Here is a 26,268-nt window from a genome sequence, read left to right on the forward strand (position 1 = left end):
ATTGAAGAGATTCCTATACAATAGGGCCCAGTGACACTGATATAGCAGTTTCTTGAGGTGCATATGATAAAAGCACCTACCTAAACCGCTTAGACAAGTGTGCAGACTGCCTCCACCTCATCTGATACCAGGTAGAAATAACAGAACACAGATCACTGCATTGGGCAGAGCATTGCATGAATTACTGGAGTGTCTTCCACATATGTGGACATTGAGACATCTTTCTGTACCATAATCGTTCTGTGAATCTAGAATGTGACTATTCGCCTTTTAAGCTATTCGCACCTCCTTTTATTAATGGCCATATAGGAAAAGGAAGGCAAAATGTCAAGGGATGAAGGGTCCATAAATGATGTCAGTGAAACCCCTGAGCAGATGAGCATCCTTCTTTGACAGTCAGAGATGAGGTGATTCATGTTGCATCATCAGTGTTCTCACAGGCATCCCCTAAGTTAGAGGAGTTTAGCTGAAATGTGGCAATATCAGACAGCCCTGAATGTTGGCAACATGCTGAGAACCTTGAGATCCTTCCACGTTTTGCTACCTCCGTACATTGAAGGCACCTGTAAGTTCTGCACCTTCCTTCTCGTCTTGTTCCTGTTCTTCATCTTCCTTCAGCAAGGATGGGAAGCAATTTCCTGGGAGGTGACAAGTAACTGATTTGTTTTTGGAGATGTTGCATACCATGCAAAAATTATGATTTAATTTTTATGTGGATTCTCTGGTTGCCTGTGTCTGTTCTTCCATCATAATGTTGATCGATGCCTCCCAGAGCTTGTGTCTTTGACTACATTTGGGATGAATAGAATGTAACTCTGATTTGTTTTATGCCCTTGTATACTGACAAGATAGTACATGGCTTGGAAAGGGTGGACGCTAGGGAATTGTTTCCGTTAGGCGAGGAGACTAGGACCCGTGGACACAGTCTTAGAATTAGAGGGGGTAAATTCAGAACAGAAATGCGGAGACATTTCTTCAGCCAGAGAGTGGTGGGCCTGTGGAATTCATTGCTGCAGAGTGCAGTGGAGGCTGGGTCGCTAAATGTCTTCAAGGCAGAGATTGATAAATTCTTGATGTCACAAGGAATTAAGGGCTACGGGGAGAATGCGGGTAAGTGGAGTTGAAACGCCCATCAGCCATGATTGAATGGCGGAGTGGACCCGATGGGCCGAATGGTCTTACTTCCGCTCCTATGTCTTATGGTCTCTTATACTTGTCCTTGGCTTGCATCCTCCTCTAACAATTTCCTGAAATTTGCTTTGTTAAGTGTGGTCAAAGTATGTTTCTCATCCCTTCTTTTGTGAATGTTGTTTGACTTATTTACTTTAGGGAGTCTGTCATTGACCAACGTATCGAAGGCGCAGTTGCTCAAATGCAGTCAGTCATTGAACTTGGAAGAGTGATCCGAGACAGGAAGACTCTCCCAGTTAAGGTTTGTACACACCATCTGAAATTTAAAGTAATGCTGCAGCTTTGTTTTTGATTCTTGGTCTTTATAGAGACTAAACTCTGCCTCTCTGTGCTCAGCATACTCCACTGAAACAGGATAATCACAACAGACCAACGTATTGTCAGTTAACACCTTTCATTTCTTCATATCAATTACTTGGAGTTTCTACAAAAAAAAACAAAGTTTTTTTTTAAAAACAATTAAATACTGTGCTGCCCTGGCAAAGTTGGCACTACTGTCTCACAGTGTCAGGGACCCGGGTTCGATTACAGCCTCAGACGACTGTCTGTCTGTGTGGAGTTTGTACATTCTACCTATGTGTTTCCTCCGGTTACCGCAGTTTCCTCCTGCAGACCAAAGATGTGCAGGTTAGGTAGATTAGCCATGGGAAATGCAGGGTTACAGGAGTGGGTCTGGGTAGGATGCTCTTCAGAAGATCAGTGTGGACTCAATGACCTGCTTCCACAGTAGGGATGCTATGATAAATATAGTTCTGGAACACTTATAACAAAGAATATTTCAACTCTTATTACTAGAGAGAATTTATTTTCCACCCATACAGATCACGTACTTGCAGTTACAGCTTTCAATCAATTTAGGTTCACAGAAAATGATTTTCCTCATCCTTCATTTGTCAATTTGCTGTTCAAGGGCAGCAAATTAAACATACCGTGCCATTAATCATGCGCATAAGGATTCTGTAAGTATTGAAGAAGTCTTGTTAGTGTTTCACAATATGTGCAACATTATAGTTAACCTAACATGTCAGTAAAAGTATGCTGTATTAAGCAGCCTGAAATTATGCACGTTTTTAATTATTTGATTATTTTCCATGCTTTGTTTCTCGCTCAAAGTCTGGCTTTATGATCTGTTTTCAGATTTTGTTTCTTTTCCTTTTTTTTGTTTTCTTTACTGGCTATATGTTTTAGCATGTAAATGTAGCCTTACAAACAATGCTGAAAGATTTGTTCAATTTATTTTTCAGTATCCTTTAAAAGAGGTCGTGGTCATTCACCAGGATTCAGAAGCACTTAATGATATTAGAGCCTTAGAGAAATACATTCTGGAGGTAACTTAATTTGCATTTGTTTTATCAATCCAAGTATTACTTTTTAAGTTGAGCCTTTATATATAATTCTGTTAGCCTGTAATGTCAAGTAAAATATTGTTAACCAAACTGAAAAATTGATACTTTTACATGCAGTAATGTGTTGTGATGTTCACCTGTTTTAATGTTTTAAATAACAGTTATTGCTTTCTTTATGATTCATCTTCCCATAAAATGTGATGTTACTTTACTAATAGTAAAATAACATAATGGGCTGGGATTTGCTGTTTGCATAAAGTTATTAGTGTGTAAGTTGGCCTACAATATTTGGTGAGCAAAAGATACCCCGATCTGCAGGTTGTCATAAATTATGATTTACACTACTTGCTACTGGGTCCCTGGAAACAGCGCTTTCATTTTTAACATGCCTGTAAGTTTTTTGAGCTTATTGCAATATCTGTTAAATTCAAAGAAAATGTTAATTATCATAATTAATATACTGCACTGTGGCTCTGATCTCCTTTTGTGCTTACTGAAATGTTTTAGAAGGAATATATTTTTACAAAAATGATAGACTAGAAGTTATTTTGAGGAAGGGTTTTGGATTTCAATTTTTTACCACAATTAAAATGCTTTAAGGTTATCAATAGCTATGTATCATTTAATATAGAATGCCTAATCTGACTATACTATCATACTGTTTTTCATTTGTTCAACTCATTTTAACATTCATTTGTTTGGAATTTTCACCTGACTGAATTGATGTGGGTTTGTTTCAAACTTTCTGCAGTCATATTTTCTACTCTGCTGTTCCTTGCCAATTTGTGGCCCTTTACACTAGTAAAGGAGGCACTGAGAATGAATAAGAGAGACTGTGTATAAAAATGTAATCTTTGTGCAGCTTTCTTTCAGTTTGTGGTTTTGATCAAATACTTGTACTTTGAAGGTTGGCTTCCACAATAGTTTAAAAGCAAATAGTTTAAAGCAGAACCCTACCAACAAGCCATATCAGGTTGATGAAGAAAAGATTAAAACGATGCAGAAGTTCTCTCTGAAGGCTAATACCTGGAATTTTGCTCTGACCATATTTACTAGGTAATTTCCTAAGCATCATAAATTACATTGGTAAACCATTGTGCTCAGATAGGAGCATTCCAAAGGAATTTCCAGGACAAAACATTGACATGACCATTCTCAATTGATTGTACGCACTCAGCAAAGTCTGCAACTACATCTCATGGTGCTGCAGTAATTTTACATAAAATTGATCTGTTAATGTTAATCTGGCCTATTTGTTAGGAAATACTTTAAAGTTATTAAGTTCACACCAGATTGTATTCCACATTTTTGAATTATAAAATTTTATATGCACTTAGGATATTATTTATTTTTGAGACGTTGTAGTCTCGGGCACTGCACTAATGCTCTAAATGTTTATAGTGCATTTCACCACTTCAGAAAATTTCAGTTTTGTCTTTTCTTATGTTAAAACAAATTCAATCTATTTCTTGATCTGGCCTTGACGGAAGGTAGATCTTTTCATTAAACATACCCAAGAAAATCATTTTGATAGTCTATTCACGAAGGTAAGCTGGCAAAGTTCTGGATTTACGGGTTGATTATTTTGAATAAAGTGTTTTGTTAAAAGCCATATGATTCATCTCTGTAGTTGCACTGTATGTTCTTTTGAAATTTCCAACACTCTGGAATTGTCTCTACAAGTCTCAGAATGTCTGACTAGTTCAGGCGATTCTCAATGGTTATCATGTAAACTTGATGTGCTACAAATGTCTTCAAAAGGAATCTTTATCACTTGTATTACTGGATGCTTTGCCAGATAATGACAAATAAAATGACAGTATTTCATTTTCACCTTGTCTTCTTGGAAATATAGTGGCCAAGTATTACATTATTTTAAGTGGTTCTGCCATCTGCAGAATATAAAATGTCAAAAGCTGGGTGAAATATTACAAAGAGGCTAAATTACATTTAGAATATTTTTAACATACTTTTCATGGGTCTTCGCCTGCTTCAAACATGGACAAAAAATACTTCAGTTTTCTTATGCTGCATGGAATATAGTTTAGTGCACTGTGCTATAGGATACATTTGTATGTATTTGCATGCAATGGTTGACTTTACAAATAGATTTTATCAACATTTTCTTCAGGCTGTACATGCAAAGAAATGAGGAAGTATTACATGCACGACTACTTGACTACTTGCGTTTAATTTGGAACATGAAGTGGATTTAGTTTTAAAATTCAATGTTTTACACTCCTCCCCAGTAGCACTGAAAGTAAAGCAAGTGCTTCATTAATTTGGGATTTGAGATTGAAAATTCTAAGGGGATCTTGGGCTAAAATACTAAACACTGTGTCTTTATAACCTAATAAAATTTTATTTATTTGTTTCACTTATCAAAAAGTTGTTTACAAATAAAATACTCTACAATTAATTCACTGCTTTGGCAGCTAACCCTTTGGAACTTAGGTTTTGTGTATTTACAGGGATTTCCCACTTAAATTTCAGGAGGAGAATTAGTTCTTTTTTTAATGTTTGAAACTGTTATGAGATGTCAGGAATTACTTTCAGTTCTTTTCAATTACAGTTCCTAAGATATTTTACCAATGAAAATTGAGAAATTCCTGTTAAATTTTCCTGGTGAAAATAATGCAAGTGTGTGAAGATATTGACTGTCTCACAAGTTGAGATTCCTGGTTTAGATTCTTTGATAACAATTGGTGCCTCTGATAGACATTAACCTGACACCCGAGCTATACTCTTGGATGAAGTTAATTGATCCTATGGCACTATTATTTGTCAACAGCATATGTGAAATTATTATCTGGTCATTCACATCATTGCAATTTAGGGGACTTTGCTCCATGCAAATCCACTGTTGTAACTGTACTTCAAATAACTTAGTTGGTTGTAAAGTATATTTGAGATATCCTGAGCTGTGAAAGAAGCTCTATAAATTGAATCTTTCTTGTCTAATATTTTGTTTCAACTGTATTTTCCAGTTTCCCCCTCCTGATTGATTCGTACATTTTCTCAGCTTTTTCTATCTGGCATTAAAATTTCTCCTACATCTGATCTTTTTGACTTTGTCTGACCCTGTTTACGATATCATTACAGATTATTCAATTTCACTGCTGAAAGGCAGATGCGGCCAACAACATCTCAATATGTAGTGCATCCCCTTACATCAGTCAAATCATCCTTGAGCATCCGACTCATAAGTGAATGTAACTCTCCACTACTAAGATTGTTTCATATTATTTGACGTTGACTGACGATTGAGGGCAAGTGGGGTTGAAAATACTGATGTAAAGTATTTTCAAGGGCAAGTTTTTGTTCTTCCAATTTGACTGAATTGTGTTACTGAAAAAATTATTTGTTCATTCAGTGGTGCCTGAACTTTGCTTTTCAGGTCAATTTACATCAGCATGGCTTGATGAGGCTCAGGTGGTAGACTCTCAGTAGGAATTGCTACAGCAGGGTGTTAGAATCAATCAACTCTTTCTCCATCTAATTTTCTCTCCTGTGGAGGTTGACTCAGGCTGCCATACAGTTTCAGTAATGCATCAGAACAGATTTTAAAGTGCTGCAGTTTTGCAACAGAATAATTATTTTGTTGGTCAAATTTCTATGGCAACATCTCCACTTTGGGTAAACTGACAGAGTGAGGATATTTGTAATCGACCTGTTTATGGCACATCTCTGGAGCAGGTAGGACTTTTGAACACACACTTCTTTGTTCAAAGATAGGGACATTGCTGCTGTGTGACAAGTGCCCTGATGACAGAGTAGAGATATTTCTAATCAAACTGTTCAGAGATGTGACTGCACATCTCTGCAGTAGGTGGGGCTTGAAATTAGGCCTCCTGGCTCAGAGATAGGGACACTACAGCTGCACCTCAAATTCTGAAACTGACATAAAGCATCAGAGGGATCATGGAAGCTCATAGTCACCCAACCCTGTAACGCACGATTCTACCTCCTTCCCAAAATCCAGAAACAGGTCTGCCCAGGCAGCCCCATTGTTTCTGCCTGCCCTACAGAACTCTTCTCTTCCTACCTCGACTCGGATTTTTTTCTCCCCTTGTCCAGTTCCTTCCCACTTACATCTGTGATTCCTCTGACGCTTTACGTCAGTTTCAGAATTTCCGGTTTGTGGGCTCCGGCTTCTTCTTGTTTACCATAGACTTGTAATCTGTTTACATGTTCATCCCCTGTCAGGATGCTGTCAGCACTCTTTGCTTCTTCCTGGAAAAAAGGCCAGAACTGCCCCCATTCACCACCAGCACCTTCCTCCACCTGGCTGAGCTCCTCATTACTCTCAACAACTTCTCTTTTAACTCTTCTTGCTTTATTCAGGTAAAAGGAATGGCCATGGGTATCCAAGGGCCCGAGTTATGCCTGTCTCTTTGTGAGGGGCATGGAACACTTCTTGTTCCAGTTCTATTTTGGCTCCCACCCACAACCTTTTCTCTGGTGTTTTGATGATATCAGTGCTGCTTCCCCCTCTCATCCAGAATTGGAAAAGTTTACCAGTTTTGCTTCCAGTTTCTGCCTCGGTCTCACCCTCACCAGGACAATCTCTGACTTCACCCTTCCCTTCTTCGATATCCCTGTTTCCATTTCTGGGGATAGAACGTCCACCAATATTCATTACAATTCCACAGTAACTTTGATTATACATTGTCACACCATGTTTTCTGCAGAGACTCTGATCTTAGAGTAGGATAAAAGGCCGATACAATATCAGGGCCCCAAGGACCTGTCTTGTACTGTTCTGTATTCTTTATGACACTATTGCATTCTCTCAATTCTTCCATCTCATCACATCTATTCTGATTATGCCACCTTCATCAGGGAGCCTCCGAAATGTCCACCTTCTTCATCAACTAAGGATTCCTCAGCACTGTCATTCACTCGGCCCTCAGCTGGGTCCGACACATCTCCCATACTTGAGTCCTCATCCCTTCTCTTGCCTCCAGCAACAACAATAGGATCCCACCAACATCCACAGCCAGAGGATCATTAGCTGCCATTTCCTCCACCTCCACTGAGATACCACCTCCATGTACATATTCCCGGTGTCAGCCTTCCGCATGGACTGTTCTTTCCAGGATACCTTGGTCCACTCCTACACTCTCAAAGTGGCCCTCACCCACAGTCCTGCAGCACCTCATCCGCAACTGCATAAGGTATGACACCTGCCCATTTACTTCCTCCCTCCTCAGTGTCCAAGGGCCCAACACACCTTCCAGGTAAAGCAGCACTTTACCTGCACTTCACTCAATCTCGTCTCCTGAATTTGCTGCTCACAGTGTAGTCTCTTCTACAGTGGAGAAACAAAGTATAGACTGGGTGACTGCTTTTGAGAACAACTACGCTCTATCTGCAAAAAAATCCCCTGAACTTCCAGTTGCCTGCCACTTCAACACATCGCATTGTTTCCTGGCTCTGTCTCAGGCTTGCTGCAAGGCTCCAGCAAAGCTGAGCACAAACTGGCAGAACAGCACCTTGTTTTCCACTTTGAGCCCTCCAGACTCAATGTTGCGTTAAATAAGTTTGGGGCCTGAACTCTCCAGTGTCCTATCCCAACCCCACACACCAGGCCTTGTTATCACATGGTCTGCTATTACACAATCCATTGTTAGCCACAAATAATCCCCATTAGCAGCCATTCATTCTCCTAAGTTGCCTCTTGTCCATTTCTTTGTCCAATTGTCCTCCTCTCTCTTTGGGCTCAATCTCTATGGGGCGGCACAGTGGCTCAGTGGTTAGCACTGCTGCCTTGCAGCGCCATGGACCCGGGTTCGATTCCAACCTCGGGCGACTGTCTGAGTGGAGTTTGCACATTCTCCCTGTGTCTGCATGGGTTTCCCCCGGGTGCTCCGGTTTCCTCCCACATCACAAAGATGTATGGGTCAGGTGAATTGGCCATGCTAAATTGCCCATAGTGATAAGTGCATTAGTAGGGAGTAGTTCAGTGGGTCTGGGTGGGTTACTCTTCGGAGGGTCGGTGTGGATTTGTTGGGCCGAAGGGCCTGTTTCTGCACTGTAGGAAATCTAATCTAATCTCCACTATTGTTTACTCCTTACTCACTCCATCCTATCTTCTGCATAAAACCCAACGTTTTCCTAGCTACCATCAGTGTGAAGAAGAGTCACTGAATCCAAAATGTTAACTCTGATTTCTCTCCACAGATGCTGCCAGACCAGTTGGTTTTTCCCAGCAATTTCTATTTTTGTTTTTGATTATACAATACCTTTGAGTCTCGTGGCTTTTAAGTATTTGATTTTTGGTTCTCAGAAGTAAATTAAAATGCAGCCTAGCCAAGTTTAAAGTTGAATTACTACCTCTATTGTATTGCCAAATGCTTACTTTTATGGAAAAGTATAAAATGTCTTTATCTGGTTTTGCCATTTTGGAAAATTGTTGAATATTTCTTATGACATGCACAGATTTTGAACACTTGATAATTTGGGCTTGATATGAATCTGTTAGGAAGCTACTGGAGTTTTAACAACGTTTTGGATTCTGAAGTGTAATTTTGTTTCTCCAATCTAGTAGTTGTGAGTACAGTAATTTTCTACCTGCTGTTCATCAGGCTAAGTGCTGTCTCTGTGTAATAAAATCAGCCGAGAGATGTTTCTGTGTGCTGTTTAAGAGAGTGTTTTAGAGAAAACTAGTTGCAGTTAAGGATGTCAAAAAGCACTTTGCCATTTATTATAAAAATGTTTTGAAGTGCATGTGGAAGAAAGAAAACTGCATTAATTGGCTTTGGAGTGTCAATAAGATCAGAATATATGCTGGCTCAGTTGTTAGTTTTAACAGTGATGGCATATCAGTTCAGTTTTACCTTTGGCTTCTCTTATTTGGTGACAGTCACAGCTCTATAATTAGCAGATTGGAAATTTGGAAGAGATTGGATTTTGACTGGTCAGATCTATTTTTTGGTAGCTATTGGGAAAAATCACCACTTGTCCATGTTTGTCTGTTAACTTATTCCAAGTTATGGCTACAGTACACTTATTGCAGATTAAGGATTCTTTATGAACTTTTTCATGTTTTCCTGTCAGCAGAAAGATAATAACTCTCTTTCTTCTTAATTTCCATTCAGTTTTTGAATTTACTCAGTCATCTCAATTTTCAAAATGTGGAAGTTCAGAAATTTCAACTGTCAGTTTGGTCAGATGGTCTTTTATGTTCTTTTCTATATAAACTCATTATGTACGGTGTTCATAATTCTTTTCCTGCTCTTTTATTGTCAGGTCTGAAGTATTTTCCCTATTCTCTTTTGAGAAACAGCACTGGTGATATGTATGTAATAATCTTAAATATTTTGCTTTATGTTAGGTCTCTGAAGAGCAAGTGCAAGTTCAACTGTAGCTAGCATTTTATTCTAATCTTTGCCTTACTTCAGTGTAGACTAATTATGCTTGCCATGCTAATTAATTCTCATTACCCTTGTATTCTAGCTAATGCTAACTCATGTGCTTTATCAGTACCTGAATGCATTACCCCAATAGTCACTTGCTTGCATGGCAAGCATCTGATATGAAAGGGAGAAGGAATGTTGTGCCCTTGGAGGTGGGTAGGGACCCTGCTTCCACCCCAGTTGTCAGTGGCAGGAAAGTCCTCTTACTGCAAGACACTTGATACCCACTTAATACCTCATCCCACCAGTTCTGGTGTTAACCCAATGGCAGGCAGAAGGCTTGCCATGTGGGAATCATAGTAAGCAAACCCTTTTCGTATTATTGCATGTACCTGCTGGTTTGGGAAGATGAGTGAGTGGGAAAATCCCTCTGTCAAAAACATTCAGTGCCTGTTCAAAGCCCCTGGTGTTGGGATGTGGTTGGGGACCACCACTAAAAGATAGCATCTTCTCTTCCTGTCAATATCCCAAACATCAGGTTGGTGATTGTGACAGCAGCAACCACCAATTCCACTGTTTACAGTGTTGTCCCATAGATCTGCCTCATACTGACCTGCCAAGTGCTGGAATGGACAAAGATGGGGCATTCACGGTTCTCTGAGCAGTGGCTGAAGTCCCTGTTGCCTCCACAAGAATGCACCCTTTGTTCTCCAAACGCTTCTACTGTCACTGAACTTCCATATTTCCATGCTGCTGTTTCTACTCGTGTATTTCTTTTCTTAGCAATTTGTAAGCTGGTTGTTTTCTGTGATTCAAAGTTAGGTTACTTTACTTTTTCAGCATAAAGGATTAGTGACACAGTGGGTTGGCTGAATTGGGTTTAGGTCGCATAGATAATTAAAATGTCATGTCCTGGTACTGACCCCCAACAAAAAGGTTATTAAAGTGCTGACCTTATAGGCAATTAGAAAACAAGTGGTATAAATAATTATTCTTCTGTACAAAGCCCTAGTTAAACCATGTGAGGAATACTTTAAGCAATTGGGTGCACCACTCCTTAGGAAGCATACATTGACTATCAAAGGACTGTGCATAAATTTATCAGAATAGCACCTGGAATCTCCTGAATTAAATCATGCAGAATGATCACACAACCTATTGTGGAATCACCTGAATTTGGCAGTCTGAGTTGATTTGATTGAAGTTCTACAGATGTGAAGGAAAGGATAATTAGCAACTATTTATGCTGTTGTGAGAGTGAAAAAAACTAGGGAACATAGCCTAAAAATTAAAACCAGATCTGTAATGGAACACTTGTATGTGCACAAGGTAGTGCTTGAATCTACTTTTCACAGGAAGCACTAGTTTTGAAATGAATAGGCAATTTTAAATATTTGATTAATGAAACAGGCAAAGGCAGATAAATGAAGTTTCGTCACTGGTCAACCATGATCTTATGAAATTGAGTAACAAGCTCATGGGGTAATGATAAATAGCTTCCTTCTGTTCCCATTGTTCTCTGGTAAACAGCTGATAGTATCTTTTAAAACTGAAAGGACTGCGGATACTTGGGTCTGATGGCATCACTTCTGACGAAGGTTCACTGCATCTGTAAAGTTAAATTAGATTAGATTAGATTACTTACAGTGTGGAAACAGGCCATTCGGCCCAACAGGTCCACACTGCCCCGCCGAAGCGCAACCCACCCATACCCCTACATTTTACCCCTTACCTAACACTATGGGCAATTTAGCATGGCCAATTCACCTGACCTGCACATCTTTGGACTGTGGGAGGAAACCGGAGCACCCGGAGGAAACCCACGCAGACTCGGGGAGAACATGCAAACTCCACACAGTCAGTCACCTGAGGCGGGAATTGAACCCAGGTCTCTGGCGCTGTGAGGCAGCAGTGCTAACTATGCCACCGTGCCGCCCACTAACTCTGATTTCTCTCCACAGCTGCTGCCAGAACTGCTGAGATTTTCCAACAATTCCTGTTTTTGTGCTGCCAGGTCTGTGGAGAGAAATCAGAGTTAATTTTTCAGATCCAGTGAACCTTCGTCAGAAGTGATGCCGTCAGACCTGAGATTTTCCAACAATTTGTTTTTGTTTGTGACAGTATCTTTTATTTTATTTGTTGCTGGCATGTGGGGATCCTGGCAAGCCATCATTTCTTGTCTGTTCTATTTGACTTTGACACTCTACTAGGATGGTTATTGGATTCCATTAACATCTTCTTGCCAGAAACCCTATCTTAGCTCATTTCTCTGAAGTGATTATCCTTTTAACCAGAATTATGCACTAATGAATAGATAGGTCCAAAGATTTAGATTTTTGTTTACATTTGTAATTTGCTACTTTGGTGAGAGGCCTGGAGATGAAGTGTGTTTGAGCAATTGTTTCCTAAATTTGATTCATGCATCATTATCATGACACCTGATTGATTCATGACACCTGATTAATCATATGATTAATTTCAAAGTATGCTTACAATCCGGACAGCAATTAATTAAAAAATGAGTATTGTACTAACTTTTGTCTAGAACATCTTGTTTCCATCATATGAGGATGTGCCAAAGGCATATAAAATGTTATGCGTTAAAGGAAAATGTTGCAAGTTACAAGCAACTTCATATTAGAGATAGTACATTTATTAAAATAAGGCTTGACAGGATCTCTTGAAAATCGCAAAATGATATTAATCCAAGCACAATACTGAGTCCCAGCTGACTGGCAAAGGGATGAATCTTCAAAAGTTAATACAATGTCTCTCAATAAAATGTTTTTTTTTGTGTTCCTACACAAAAAGAGTGAAATATTAAGATTTAACCACAGAACGTGTGGCACAGTGGTTCAGTGGTTAGCACTGCTACCTCAGTAACAGGTTTGATTCCAGCCTTGGGCGACTGTCTGTATGGAGTTTGTACGTTGTTCCTGTGTCTGTGTTGGTTTCATCCAGGTGCTCTGGCTTTCTCCCACAGTCCAAAGAATTGGACGTAAGGTGGATTGGCCATGCTATGTTGCCCATTGAAGCTGTAATATTCTATCACATCTGTAAAACATGAAACCTCTGTATCCAGATAATATAAATAATATAATTCTTTCAAATTAAACAATTTATGCATGGGTTGGCATGTATGAATCTAATCCTCAGAAGATTAATTAAGCAACTGGCCTTCTTTCCCAACTATATAATGGAACTATCCCCAACTATATCTCCTGCATAGTGAAGGCACAGAGTGCTTTTGCACAAGGGAGTTCTTTTCTTCTTGGGTATATTCCAGGACTCCTAATGTTAATGACAGTACTGGGAATAAAAGTATAACAAGATGTCATTGTTCCTAGTATGATATTGGCCGGAATTCTGGCAGTTGGTTTAAATAACGATTCCTCAGGATTTAACTTAACCGATTGAAGCATGCTTGATTTATGAATATTTTTTCATAAATTAATTTTAGAATTAAGATAGTATACAATTTATTTGGGTACAATGAGCAACCTACTTTGTGTTGATTGTGAACATTCCATGATGCAAAATTTAGTGATATTTGTTGCTTATCATTTGACTGATGTATTCTAACAATGCAAATTGCTAGTGGATTTCATTAATACTTCATATTAGAGTTGAGTTCAAAGTATTTGAATGTGTGTGTACTGTCCTGTACATAGTAATGATCATGTCAGTGAAAATTTTTTGAAATGTCACAGTGATTTTGTTTTGTTTGAAATGTCCAATCAACTGTCAGTATTCATATGTACATATGAATAAAAATAATGTGTGTGTACAATATACTGAATATTGAAGTGACCTAATTTAAGTACTGCAAAAGATTTTAAATCTTGCGTTTCAATTACTCTGAGATCTACATTTTGGACTTGAAGAGTTAATGTTTTAATCTTTTAATTTTACAGTATTTGAGATCAATTACAATATTCTTTTAAATGGATGTAAAAGAGATTTACAACATTAGAAATCCCCTATATAATTTTCATGCAACACACTTTTGATTATATGATTAAATTTGAACAAAGTAGGATGCTTAAATGAGAATAAAGCGGAGAAATAATTTGTATATATTGGTTCATTGAATGCCAACTTGACTCACTTAGGAGAAACTGAGGACTGCAGATGCTGGAGATTAGAGTGAAAAAGTATGGTGCTGGAAAAGCACAGCCAGTCAGACAGCATCTGAGGAGCAGGAAAGTTGACGTTTCGAGCATAAGCTCTTCATCAGGAATGACTCATTTGCCTCTGCAGGTTCAAGGCCCAGTTTAGGTCTGGAATGACGAATCTAGGTAGACATTTTAATACTTAAATTTGGGGAATTATTGCAAAACTGTCGGCGGTGGCCTGTCTCATGGGACATTAAACTATGTGGTCCCACTTGTATGTAGTCAATGCTATTGCAGTGAAGATACTTAAATCTGAGATGAAGATCTGAGACACATTTTAAAAGATAGTAACTGTGGCTAAAATTTCTGAACTTTGTGCGTTTTTGATAGAATTGCATTCATTGTGATCTCACCGGTATATGGAAAGTATTTTAAGAATTACTTTTTTTGTGTGTATAGAAGTGTATGTCAGTTATTTTGGGGAATAAAAAGAACTTGTGTTAGGTCTGTTGTTCTGTGCCAACTCAAATATAGTTGTGTCCTAGAAGGTAATGTTTTCCTGTGAAGTGTGGCTTTAATTTTAATAGTGTGTTGATGATTATTGAGGATATTGATGGATTGTTTTTTTAATTCTGTGACGGTCCAAATGTTCCACGTGCAAACAAAAATACAGTAGGTATTGTGAATACATAACCTAATAAATAAGTTGGTGGGAATGGAAAAGTATTCCCTGAAAACCAAAGAGCAGACTTTAAAATAAAAAAAACTAGCCCTCAAGAAGATTGCAAGAGAACTCCTTGGGGCAGACAATAACGAAAATGTATTTTGACTCTTGGTTCAGAATGTAGCACCAGCAACTTAGCAAGTGTTAAAGCCAGAATGCAAATCTGAATTAGTTTTGAATAAGAGTTGATCCATATGTTCTGCTGGTACATTGGAACTTGGAGAATAGGAGCAGGAGTAGACCATTTAACCCTTCGAGCTTGCTCTGACACTCAATATGATCATAGCCGATGATTGAACGCAATCCTCAATCCCATGCTCCCATCATATTCTTTGATCCCTTTAGCCACAAATGCAACATTGACATACTTATTGAAAACACACAATGTTTTGATCCCAATGACATTATATAGTTGTGAATTGCACAGGCTCATCACTCTCGGGGTGAAGCAATTTGTTCTCATCTCAGTCTGCAAGATTCCCCCTTATCCTTAAATTATGATCCCTGGTTTTAGGCTTCTCCATCATCGGGAGCATCCTTTCTGCATCTAACCTGTTAAGATTTAATTGGCTTCGATGAGATTCCTCCACCGCCATCCTTCTAAATTCCAGTGAATATAATCCTAACTGGCTTATTCTCTCCTTATATGAAAATCTGCCATTTCAGGAATCAATTTAGTAAAGATCCATTACATTTGCTGTGGAACAAGAACCTCCTTCCTCAGAAAAGGAGACCAAAACTGCACACAATATTTCAGGTGGGGCCTCACTATTGCCCTGTATAAATGCAGCAAATCATTGATGTTCAGTACTCTAATCCTGTCGCTATGAATGCCATTGTACATTTTGCTGCCTTTACTCCATGTGCACGCTTGCTTTTCATGACTGATGCGTGAAGACACCCAGGTCTCAATGAACAGCCCCATCTCTCAATTTTCAGCATTCACATAATAATCTGCCTTCCTGTTTTTGCTACCAAAGTAGATAACCTCACCTTTCTTCACATTATACTGACTCAGCCTGTCCCCATCATATTGCAACATCTCCAAACATCTCACCTTTACAACCAACTTGCTATCATTAACAGATTTTGAGATATTACATTTGGTTGCTTCCTCTAAATCATCAAAAATATGAATGTTAGATGGACTAGTACCCATCCCTACTGTACTCCATGAGTCACTGCCCACTGTTTGACAACAGACTTGTTTAATTCCACTCTTTGCTTTCTGTCTGCTAATCAATTTTCTATCCATCTCCAAACACTACCCATAATCCCATGTGCTTTAATTTTACACATTAATCTCTTATGTGAAACTTTGTCAAAAGCCTTCTGAAAGTCCAAATAAACTACACCTACCTACTCCCCCCAATCAACTCTACTAGTTAGGATGGAGGTTATCAGGCCCTGGGGATTTATCAACAATTGATTCCAACAGTTTCTCCATCACCGTTTCTTTACAAATACAGATTTATTTTCGTTCCCCTCTCATTACACAACTAAACCAATTCTGCTGTCGCTTTTGGTCCAGGTTTTGAGCTGCTGGATTTATTAGAAGTCTATTCCATTCAGCACTAAATAACACTGTGCTGGTGGTCGTGTGGGACATCTTTTGGTATGACAATGGTGTTGTCTGGGGCATTGTCTTTAGGGTATGATTTCATGAGTACTTCACACAAGTCCACTGAGACAGCTCTCCCAATTTTGGCAAGGACAACTTTACAGGCTTGGCGAGGCTCAATTTTTAGTGCCTTGATTAAAAGGTCCATCCATTTCTTTTTTTTTGGTGCTTTTCAAGCCGTTTTACTGAGCCACAATTGAGTGGATTTCTAAGCCGTTTCAGAGGCACTTAAGAGTTGCACTCCCCAACTTGCGAACAGGTTCCTTTCCTGAGTTCATTCACAAGTCGGTATGCTGGCACAGTGGTTAGCACTGCTGCCTCACAGCACCAGAGACCTCGGTTCAATTCCCACCTCAGGCGACTGACTGTGTGGAGTTTGCACATTCACCCTGTGTATGCGTGAGTTTCCTCCAGGTTCTACGGTTTCCTCCCACAGTCCAAAGATGTGCAGGTTAGGTGAATTGGCCATGCTAAATTTCCCGTCGTGTTAGGTGAAGGGGTAAATGTAGGGGAATGGGTCTGGGTGGGTTGCACCTCGGCGGGTTGGTGTGGACTTGTTGGGCCGAAGGGCCTGTTTCCACACCGTAGGGAATCTAATCTAAAAAAGTCGGTTTGGATGCAAGTTGGAACATTATGCAGATGAGATAAAGTAGACATTCATAAGTACAGGAAATGTTCATAAGTCGGATGTTCATAAATCCTCCTCCTTCCTCTCCTCCCTCTCAACGCACCCCACCCCGGCCACCACAGTGCATTGATTAGGTCTGGAGTCACATGTAGACCGGACCAGAATGATATGTTTCCTTCGCTAAAGGACATTAGTGAATAAATGCTTTATTTTGTCAAGCGGCAGTGGTTTTATGGTCATCATTCGTTTTCTAATGTTTCATTTTTCTTGGATTCAAATCCTGCTGTATATTTGTTGGATTTGAGCCATAGTTCCTGGAATGCTTCCTAGGTTTCTAACAAAGACTACCACCTATGCCATCACCTCTACTGTATAGTTACAGATACACAGGTTTTAACTGACTGCAAGTGGTCAATGTAAGTTGATATACAAGGGATATTATCCACTTGCAAATAGATCTGAGATGAGTTATGTGCATGAATTTTATGATCAGGAATGAATTGTTTCAAATTACATCTGAGTTTTCCCTCCAAGATTAATCATTGGTAATGAACATAAAGTGTTTTTCCTAACATCTGACTGTTTTGCAGTTTGGAAAAGACCATGGGGTTGCTATAATAGAACCAATTCTTTTATCCAATAGAAATAGAACTTCACTATTGCCAGATTACATAAAAGTTTGAATGAGTTTCAGAAGTTAACTGCACGAATCTGGTGTGTAATTGTTTGTGTATTCAAGTTATAGTTTGTTTAATTGCTGCAGGTTTCACTTCATGAATTAATTCAGTTGTAATTAAACTGCGTTATTGGGCTTTGGTGTAGAATAAGCACATTAATGTTACTTATGCCTTTTGACACTTTGATTTCCTGGTTGCATAGATACATTTTCTTTCTTTGGCATTGTTGTCTCCTGATTGAATGAGGGGAGGGGGAAGTGAACAAGCAAAAATAACTGTGTCTCTTTGAATCAAAAATAGCAATTGTAATCATTCTTCCTGGCAATGTGCTCACTGATATCCCCATTGTGTCATCTGTTTGTGGCTTAATGGTGAAACATTGAACGCTAGTGAAAACAAAAATATATAGAATAATGGAATCATGAGCAGGTCACGAATTATTGTCTTGTTGGGTTCCAACCTTCATTTGGAGTCCCCATGTCAGTAAGTTCCCAAATGATGTCCTAATCGAAATTACAAAATTTTCATATAGGATACTTCACAGATGTGGGAACAGTTGGAACTGAATTGATTGAAAATGAAGATGCTCAGTTGTCATGGATGCCAATATAAATTGTATAAATATATAGGAAAAGCAAATTGTGATGCAAGAGTTGGAATATGAGTTCCCTTAAAAAAAAACTGCCTTTAAAAAGCCTCTGCTGTGATATTCTTAGGTGAAGAAGTCTTTACTTACCCACTGAGTTTTATTTATTTTATATAATTCCCAATAGGAACTAAATGTCCGTCAGCTGACATTATCCACAGACAAAGGCAAGTATGGCATTCAACTAAGGGCAGAACCAGATCACATGGTTCTCGGAAAACGCCTGAAGGGTGCATTCAAATCTGTTACAGCAGCTATCAAGGCACTCCAGAGTACACAGTTGGAGGAGTTCCAAAAGACAGGTGTGTAACAGCAAACTGTTAGTTCTTTGCTGTGGAAAGAACAGTCATTTCTTGCTCAAAATATATACAGCATAATTAGCCATTTTAAACTGCATAGCTGAATGTTAATGCTATCAAATTGTAATCTGATAAATTAAACATAATGTATAAATGTAGCGTCTCGGAACAACTGAAAACTACAGAATTGTTTCCAGACTCCAGTTCTTATTTTTTCTATATAAACTTTAACATCAAATCCACCTGTTTCCTATAATATCTGGAAATAATAAACATTTTTATAATTGTTTAGAGCTGCAGTTATTCTTTAAGTGGCAGTGCAGCTTTCCATACTTCTCCTAATGTAAGGAAGGAATATGTTTTGAAATGCAAACATTTGTACTAACATATTTAAAATTAACAAAAATTTGAAATGGTCAGTTGATGTGTAGGTCTTGCATTTTATAAATATTAACTTGTGTTACTATAAAACCTTCACATTCTCAGAGCATTGAGGAGTTTTAGAGCCATTTGATCTTTTGAACTGAGGTCACTGTTGTAGGCTAGAGAAGAAAAAATAAATTCTCATGCCAACATTTAAATAAATATTTTAGCCTTCCTCTGACTAAATTTAGAAAATGCTGCAAATTGAATAATATCAGCATTTGATCCAAGTAAATCTTTTTTAGCCTCAGCTGAAATTGAAAGAATTTCATTGCCTCCATCTTTTATGCTAAACATCCTGAAAAAAAAACCCATCAATCTGCAATGAAGATCATCAATATCACAGTTAATAAAACAAAACATACTGGAGAAGGTCTGCAGTATCTGTGAAGAGAGAAAAGAATTAACATTTTGAGTCCAACATGACTTGCTTTCCTTGAAATGTCGGGGTTCTAATGGAGAGCAATAAATTTGAAACATAAACTATGTTCCTATCTGCACAACTGCTAACAGAACTGCTCCAACATCTTTCTCCATCACTTCCTATTGATAGGTCATATTGCCAGAATCTACGGTGTTTGCTTGAACTAAATTTAATTCTTGCCATGAATTGCATTCCTAATACTTAACATTTAATGAATAGGAGCCATAGTTGTTGAAGGACATGAGCTTCATGAGGAAGACTTGCGTCTTATGCATAAGTTTGATCCAAATGCAGGAATAAGTGCTCAGTATGAAGCCCATTCTGACGCTCAAGTAAGTTTTTAATTTAATGCAAAGAGAAATTATTTGCAGAAATTAATTATATAGTAAAACTTAGCAATGTATCTAATATATATTAATGTAAGTGTTAAAAACAACTTTTGAAACTTTTTTGGAGTCGAGACCGTGGTGCTGGAAAAGCACAGCAGGTCAGGCAGCATCTGAGGAGCAGGGGAATCAACGTTTCGAGCATAACCGTTCAGGTTTTGAAACTTTTTGCTTGGCTTTGCTTTCCACTTGATTTTGAAATGAATGCTCATGAGCTTTGAAATTGTTTTGCTTGTACTCCCCTTTAACCGTCTCTCATTGTCCTTGACACCATGAGTAACTTGCTAGTTCATTTCAGAAGATTGTTAAAAGTCAAACACACTGCTGTTGCTCCAGCATTACACTTCTGCCAAATGGGGAAGGATGGCAGATATTTGACACTTGTGTAAGATTTTAACACTTATGATAGTTCAGTGGTCATCTTTTACTGATACTTTTCTATGCAGATTTATTAAATTAATAGTACCAATCCAATGTTTTCAGAAATTATATGTTTGCATCACTAAATGTGTAAATATAGCTGGAAATGCAGAATTTAGAGCAGTTTTGTCATTTCAGTTGTTTTAATTTGTTTCTTTCCCCATTTAGATTTTATGAATCATATTATTAATTTATTTAGTTAATTGAACTTTAGTTCTGAAGTTGCTGTTGTAGGATTTGAACTTGTCTCCAGATCGTTTTTCTATGCCCCTCCAATGTTACTCCAGTAGTATTCTCAATATGTTACATTGTCTGACGTGCCCCGTACCCACTATTTAATAAATTGTTGTGTAAATAATTAATGACTATAAGTGTAGCTGATAATACAGAATAGTTCAATGACTTGACCACTTTAGCAGTATTAATTCTGCTCCTTTTAAACTTTTAGATTTCAGTATTAAATCCAAATAGTGTACAGAGGAACCTCGATTCTCCGAACGAGATGGGTGGGCAGTATTTTGTTTGGATCATTGATTATTTGGTTTATTGATTCAATGCTTCTTCTCTGGGGCTCGGAGTTTTTCCTCACACTGCCTGCCTTGCTCCCTCTCTGTGTTTTAGGGTTTGTTTCTGAGCAGACACACAGTTGTGTGTAAGGGACCTGCAGCATCCCTAACCCCACCCCCAAAATCAGTTCAATGGCATCGACACAGCAAGCACCTGTTAAGACTGCTCCCCGAGACACATCTCCCCAATCCTGTCCTGCCCACACCCACTGACGGCGCCCTGTCTGACCTGGCCATGGCCCCATCCCCCCACCTCTCTGGGGCAGACAGACTGGACACCAACAGTAAGACTGCTGCTGTCTTTGGGGGATGAGTCTCAAAATAGCACACAAACACACACACACACACACACACAGCCACACACACAACATTTTACTGCAACTTTTTAACAGGTTCCACCTTTGCCCTGGACATGATAATGTTGGAGAGATTATCTGGGGAAGGGGGTTTTAGGGTATACCCCTGTGTCAAACTCCAGGGAAAGTGTGGGGAGAGAGAGAGAGCGCATGGGCGGTCAGTCATTTGGAGATGGTGCCTAGGCTCCCATCGATGTCCAGGATTCTTCTCGGCAACATTTCAGTAAGCCAGGTTCTTTTTTAATCATTGTAAACAAAACACGCAAACAGTGTTGAAACACCTCTTTGATGTAATGTTTCTATCGGGACCTTGAGATCTTCTTCGGGTAATCCAAAATTTGGATAATTGAGGTTCCTCTGTATTTAACCCACCAGCTGAGAAATATCTCTGATCTGTTTCTGCTGCATGTCTGATGAGAGGTCATCAGTTTAAACATTTCTTTCTCCATGACCTGCTGAATATTCGAGCACTTTTGTATTTTCATTAACATTGGTCTGGATGTCTTTTGCTTTTTATCATTGCAACGGGACATTTGCTGCTTTCTTCAGTTTAGTTTGTAAAGGTACACCCTAAATGTATGACTTGTTGTTTAATTGCATTTTTGGTCATTTTCTTACATTCAGCTTCCCTTGTCCGTGTCTCCTTTGCCCACTATTGGCAACTGTACCAACATTCACCTAGGCCCTACACTCGAGTCTTTCTTCTTGTAAGCACCCACTGCCTGCCTTCTCTCTCAACCCTTTTAAAAGAAGGATCTCTTTAAAACCATTTATTTTGATCAAACTTTAGATCCTCTGCTAAATATTTAATCCCTCAATTAACATATTTTAAAAAAAGTTAACTTGCTTATAGTCCCTGCACAATCTGTGGAACCTTCCCTGCAAATTGGTTGCTGCCCTCAGTTGACTGTAGTTTACTTTGAGATTCTCTGAGGTCATAAGTTGTATTTCTTTCTTCAAAACATCTTCCATTTCTTCCTAATTGTGCCTCTGTGGTGTGCTTTCTTTGTTTTATCATGAAATTATGTAAATGCAAGATAATGCTGATGTAGTTGCTCAATATTGTTGAGACATAGTGAGTAATAGCATGAGTCCATTCAGCCCAATGTGTCTGCACCACTCTTTTGAGGAATTTTCCAGTTCATTGCCTCAATCTTTCTGCATAAGCTTGCGATTTTTATTCACTTTCCTTTTGAAGGCTTTTGAGACTATATCCACCACCCATCAGGCAGTTCATTCCAACTTCAAAGCACTTACTTTAAAAAATGTTTTCCCTCATGTTGCTTCTGATGCTATAGTCATTTTATATTTAGGCCCTCAGGGTATTCTCCCTGAAACATCAGAAACAGTTTCTTTGAATTTACTGCGTCTAAATCATTCTTGATTTTAAACAACACTGACAAATCTCTTCTTCACCTTCTGTTCAGACTCAATCAATATGACACTATTCAAAGGAAATTCTCCCAGTGTTCTGGCGAACATTCATCCCATAACAATCGATATCTTAGGAGAATATGCTGATTCTGACATTTCAGATGATGTGATGCAGTTTTTGATTTTTGTAGAACAAAAGCAGCAAGTGTTTTTTCTTCAGCTTATGAACAGGTTGGACCGTAGGGTCTGTTTCCATGCTGTACGTCTCTATGACTCTTAAGTACTCAACAGATCTGGCGGCATTTATCAAGAAACAGGGTTAATGTTTCATTTCACGTTTTTTTTACTTTTCATTTACTGTCTCCAGATCAATTTGATTTTGTTTCTTCACTTGCACCATTATTAATCTCTTTGATTTTCCATAATTACCCTCTGTCATTCAACCTCTTCCACTTTCCACCCTTACCTTTTGTTCTCCTCCTCTAATCCCACCCCCTCTCCTCTATAACCCCCTTGTTTACATTTCTAGCTTCTTCCATTGCTCATGAAATATCATTGATGTGAAATGTGTTTTCTTTCTAAACCATCTGTGGTGCATATTCAGCATTTTTCAGTTCAAACTTTTAACATATGTAGTATTTTAAAGTTTTTTTTAATATGATTGGTTTGATAGTTAGAGAGCCCTAATTTGTTGAACTATTGTCCTGATAAGTGTGTGCGCATTTTGTTATCTTATGAAATGATACTCTTTTCTTTTAGGTTTTGGTTCTTTTAGATGTTACACCTGACCAGTCGATGGTGGATGAAGGAGTTGCACGGGAAGTTATAAATCGTATCCAGAAACTTCGAAAGAAGGCAAGTTTTTTTTTCTCCCCTGTTCTTTATCCATTTGTACTAAGCAACTTAACTAACACACTCAACTAGCTGTTGTTCTGATGTGAGCTAAAGCAGTTAATGTTGGCAGACTGTCTGGCAGTGGCAGCATCATGTCACAATCCTGTGCCCACCTGCAAACTTGAGCAGGGATTGATAGACAGTGATCCCAAGGCCAAATATTTCCCCCATTCTCAACCTCAACTCAACCTGGAGCTGCTGTCATTTTTCATATACTGACCATAGAGTTCAGCACAGAATTTTAAACAAGAGCTTAGATAGTCACCAGCCTAAACAGATGATTGACAGAGAGAGCATCAAAGATAAATTCATAAAGTATACTTACTAGTAAACAATTTGTGTTATTGAGAGGATTGGAGACACATCCTCATACTGATTTACTCAATTTGTGATGAATCCCCCTTTCATAAGCATTCTTTATACTGCAGGAGCCAGCATTCTGAGAAACATTCGGGGACATTCAGTTCCGAAGGATTATTACAGTTGACTGTTCCAAACTGTTAGTTGCATGCAATTCTGCCTAAAAATAGATGTAGATGAATTGAAAGGCTTTCAATAGGTCACTTGTGACAGTTAAAGGTTCACTGAAGAAGAGTTCAAAGGGTATGACGAGGTCGTGAGAGAGATAAGGGGAGACCTTGAAAAAGAGGGAAATGACCAGAATGGGAGCAGTTGCTGAGGTAGTCCATGACAGATAGCTCTCGGAAGGGAGTTTCAAGGCCAGATTAGCAACGAGTGACAAATTTGAACGTCTTGTAAAGTTTAATAAGATTAGATGACCAGCCATTAAGTCTCCTGTTGTTTGTTTAAAACCGTGAAATCTTGTAGTTTTATTATCCTTGGATGTCATGTTCTGTCTATTTTTTTTAAAGCCCTAGCCAGCTCATAACATAGTTTGGCAGTCTGGTAAATAGAAGAGATGTATCATATCTACAAGCAATAATAGTAACAAATTTCATTCAGTTGACTAAATGTCAGCATGGAGAAGAAATTGTTTCATATTCCCCATTCCTCACCCAATTTCCACCCCAGGGAGCTGAGAAGACTGAGATTGGTGGATTATTGGGGTTCAATAAAACATGGCGTTAGGGTGAGAAAGTGGGAGTTCATGTGGGAGTTCAACCATGATCTTCTTGCCAACTGGAAGCTGGCAGAACAGCTTCCACTTGGTAAAGTGGGAGACCAGAAGTCAATCTTTTCTCTGTTTCAGATTTACTCACAAAAGGAACTTTACAGGTTTATACCTTTTTAATTCTGAAACCCAACACCAGTGTAAATAAGTATCTCTTTATCAGTGCTCAAGTAATTATCTAATGAATGTCCTTTGTTTATGTATCTTTCATCTTAAATTATGCAACAATATCATTTTGTAAATGTTACTGAGCAGCACAATCTACAGTGTGGTTATGTCAACTGCAAAATGCCTTAGTACTTCATAACCTACTCCAAATAGTTAACAGGTGCATATGTTGCTTAAACTCCTCAGATATTTTGATTTTACCTCAAAGCAATTCAATTCAAATAGTACATGCTGATTTTTGTTTTTTAATCGTTCATGATGCTAGATTGCCAAATTAGTAGATTGATGTTCTTGAAGTAAAGTTGAAAAGAAATACACTTAAACAAAAAAATTGGAAGAACTGCAGATGTTGAAAATCAGAAACAAAAACACAAATTGACGGAAAATCTCAGCAGGTTTGGTGGCATTTGTGGAGAGAAATCAGTTAATATTTTGGGTCCAGTGACCCAAAGAAGCATTCTGAAGAAGAGTCGCTGGACCCAAAACATTAACTCTGATGTCTCTCCTCAGATGCTGCCAGACCAGCTGAGTTTTTCCAGCAATTTGTGATTTTATCACTTAAATGTTTTTGTTGCTTTTGTTAAATAGGTTTTAGCTTTTTTTAATATACAACTTTTTGTTAAGAGTAAAAACTGGAGAGGTTATTAGCCTTCCAGAATCAACCTGCATTCAGATGAAATTTTCTGTCAATTCAGTTTTGTTTTCTGCAGGACACAAAATGATTGGTGACTAAACTAATGAAAGTAGCTTGTATTAGTTCACATTTGTCAAATTGTGGGCAGGTAGCATATTCTGTGTAAATCCCCATTGGTTCAATCATCATGAAGCTGAAAATGTGTTGCTGGAAAAGCGCAGCAGGTCAGGCAGCATCCAGGGAACAGGAGAATCGACGTTTCGGGCATAAGCCCTTCTTCAGGAATGAGGAAAGTTTGTCTAGCAGGCTAAGATAAAAGGTAGGGAGGAGGGACTTGGGGGAGGGGCGTCAGAAATTGATAGGTGGAAAGAGGTCAAGGTGAGGGTGATAGGTCAGACTGGGGTGGGGGCGGAGAGGTCAGGAAGAAGATTGCAGGTTAGGAAGGCGGTGCTGAAACCGACCGACTCCCACAGCTACCTGGACTAGACCTCCTCCCACCCTGCCCCCTGTAAAAACACCATCCCATTCTCCCAATTCCTTCGTCTCCGCCGCATCTGCTCCCAGGAGGACCAGTTCCAAAAACGCACAACCCAGATGGCCTCCTTCTTCAAGGACCGCAATATCCCCCCCCGACGTGGTCGACGATGCCCTCCACCGCATCTCTTCCACTTCCCGATCCTCCGCCCTTGAACCCCGCCCCTCCAACCGCCACCAGGACAGAACCCCACGGGTGCTCACCTACCACCCCACTAACCTCCATGTACAGCGCATAATCCGCCGCCATTTCCGCCACCTCCAAACGGACCCCACCACCAAGGATATATTTCCCTCCCCTCCCCTACCAGCATTCCGTAAAGACCACTCCCTCCGTGACTCCCCCGTCAGA

General features: G+C 39.0%; 1 protein-coding gene across 3 annotated transcripts in view; it reads left to right on the forward strand.

The window, feature by feature from the left end:
• Positions 1 to 26,268, forward strand: part of iars1 (isoleucyl-tRNA synthetase 1) — a 190,254-nt gene that overhangs the window by 117,045 nt on the left and 46,941 nt on the right. For all 3 annotated transcript variants that reach the window (XM_043707895.1, XM_043707896.1, XM_043707897.1), the window contains exons 24-28: positions 1,330 to 1,432; positions 2,436 to 2,519; positions 18,434 to 18,608; positions 19,672 to 19,784; positions 23,314 to 23,409. In XM_043707895.1, the coding sequence (XP_043563830.1) occupies positions 1,330 to 1,432; positions 2,436 to 2,519; positions 18,434 to 18,608; positions 19,672 to 19,784; positions 23,314 to 23,409 (571 nt within the window). The remainder of the gene's footprint in view (positions 1 to 1,329; positions 1,433 to 2,435; positions 2,520 to 18,433; positions 18,609 to 19,671; positions 19,785 to 23,313; positions 23,410 to 26,268) is intronic.

Source organism: Chiloscyllium plagiosum, chromosome 18 (assembly GCF_004010195.1).
Source record: "Chiloscyllium plagiosum isolate BGI_BamShark_2017 chromosome 18, ASM401019v2, whole genome shotgun sequence".
In the NCBI taxonomy this organism is placed as follows: Eukaryota; Metazoa; Chordata; class Chondrichthyes; order Orectolobiformes; family Hemiscylliidae; genus Chiloscyllium; species Chiloscyllium plagiosum.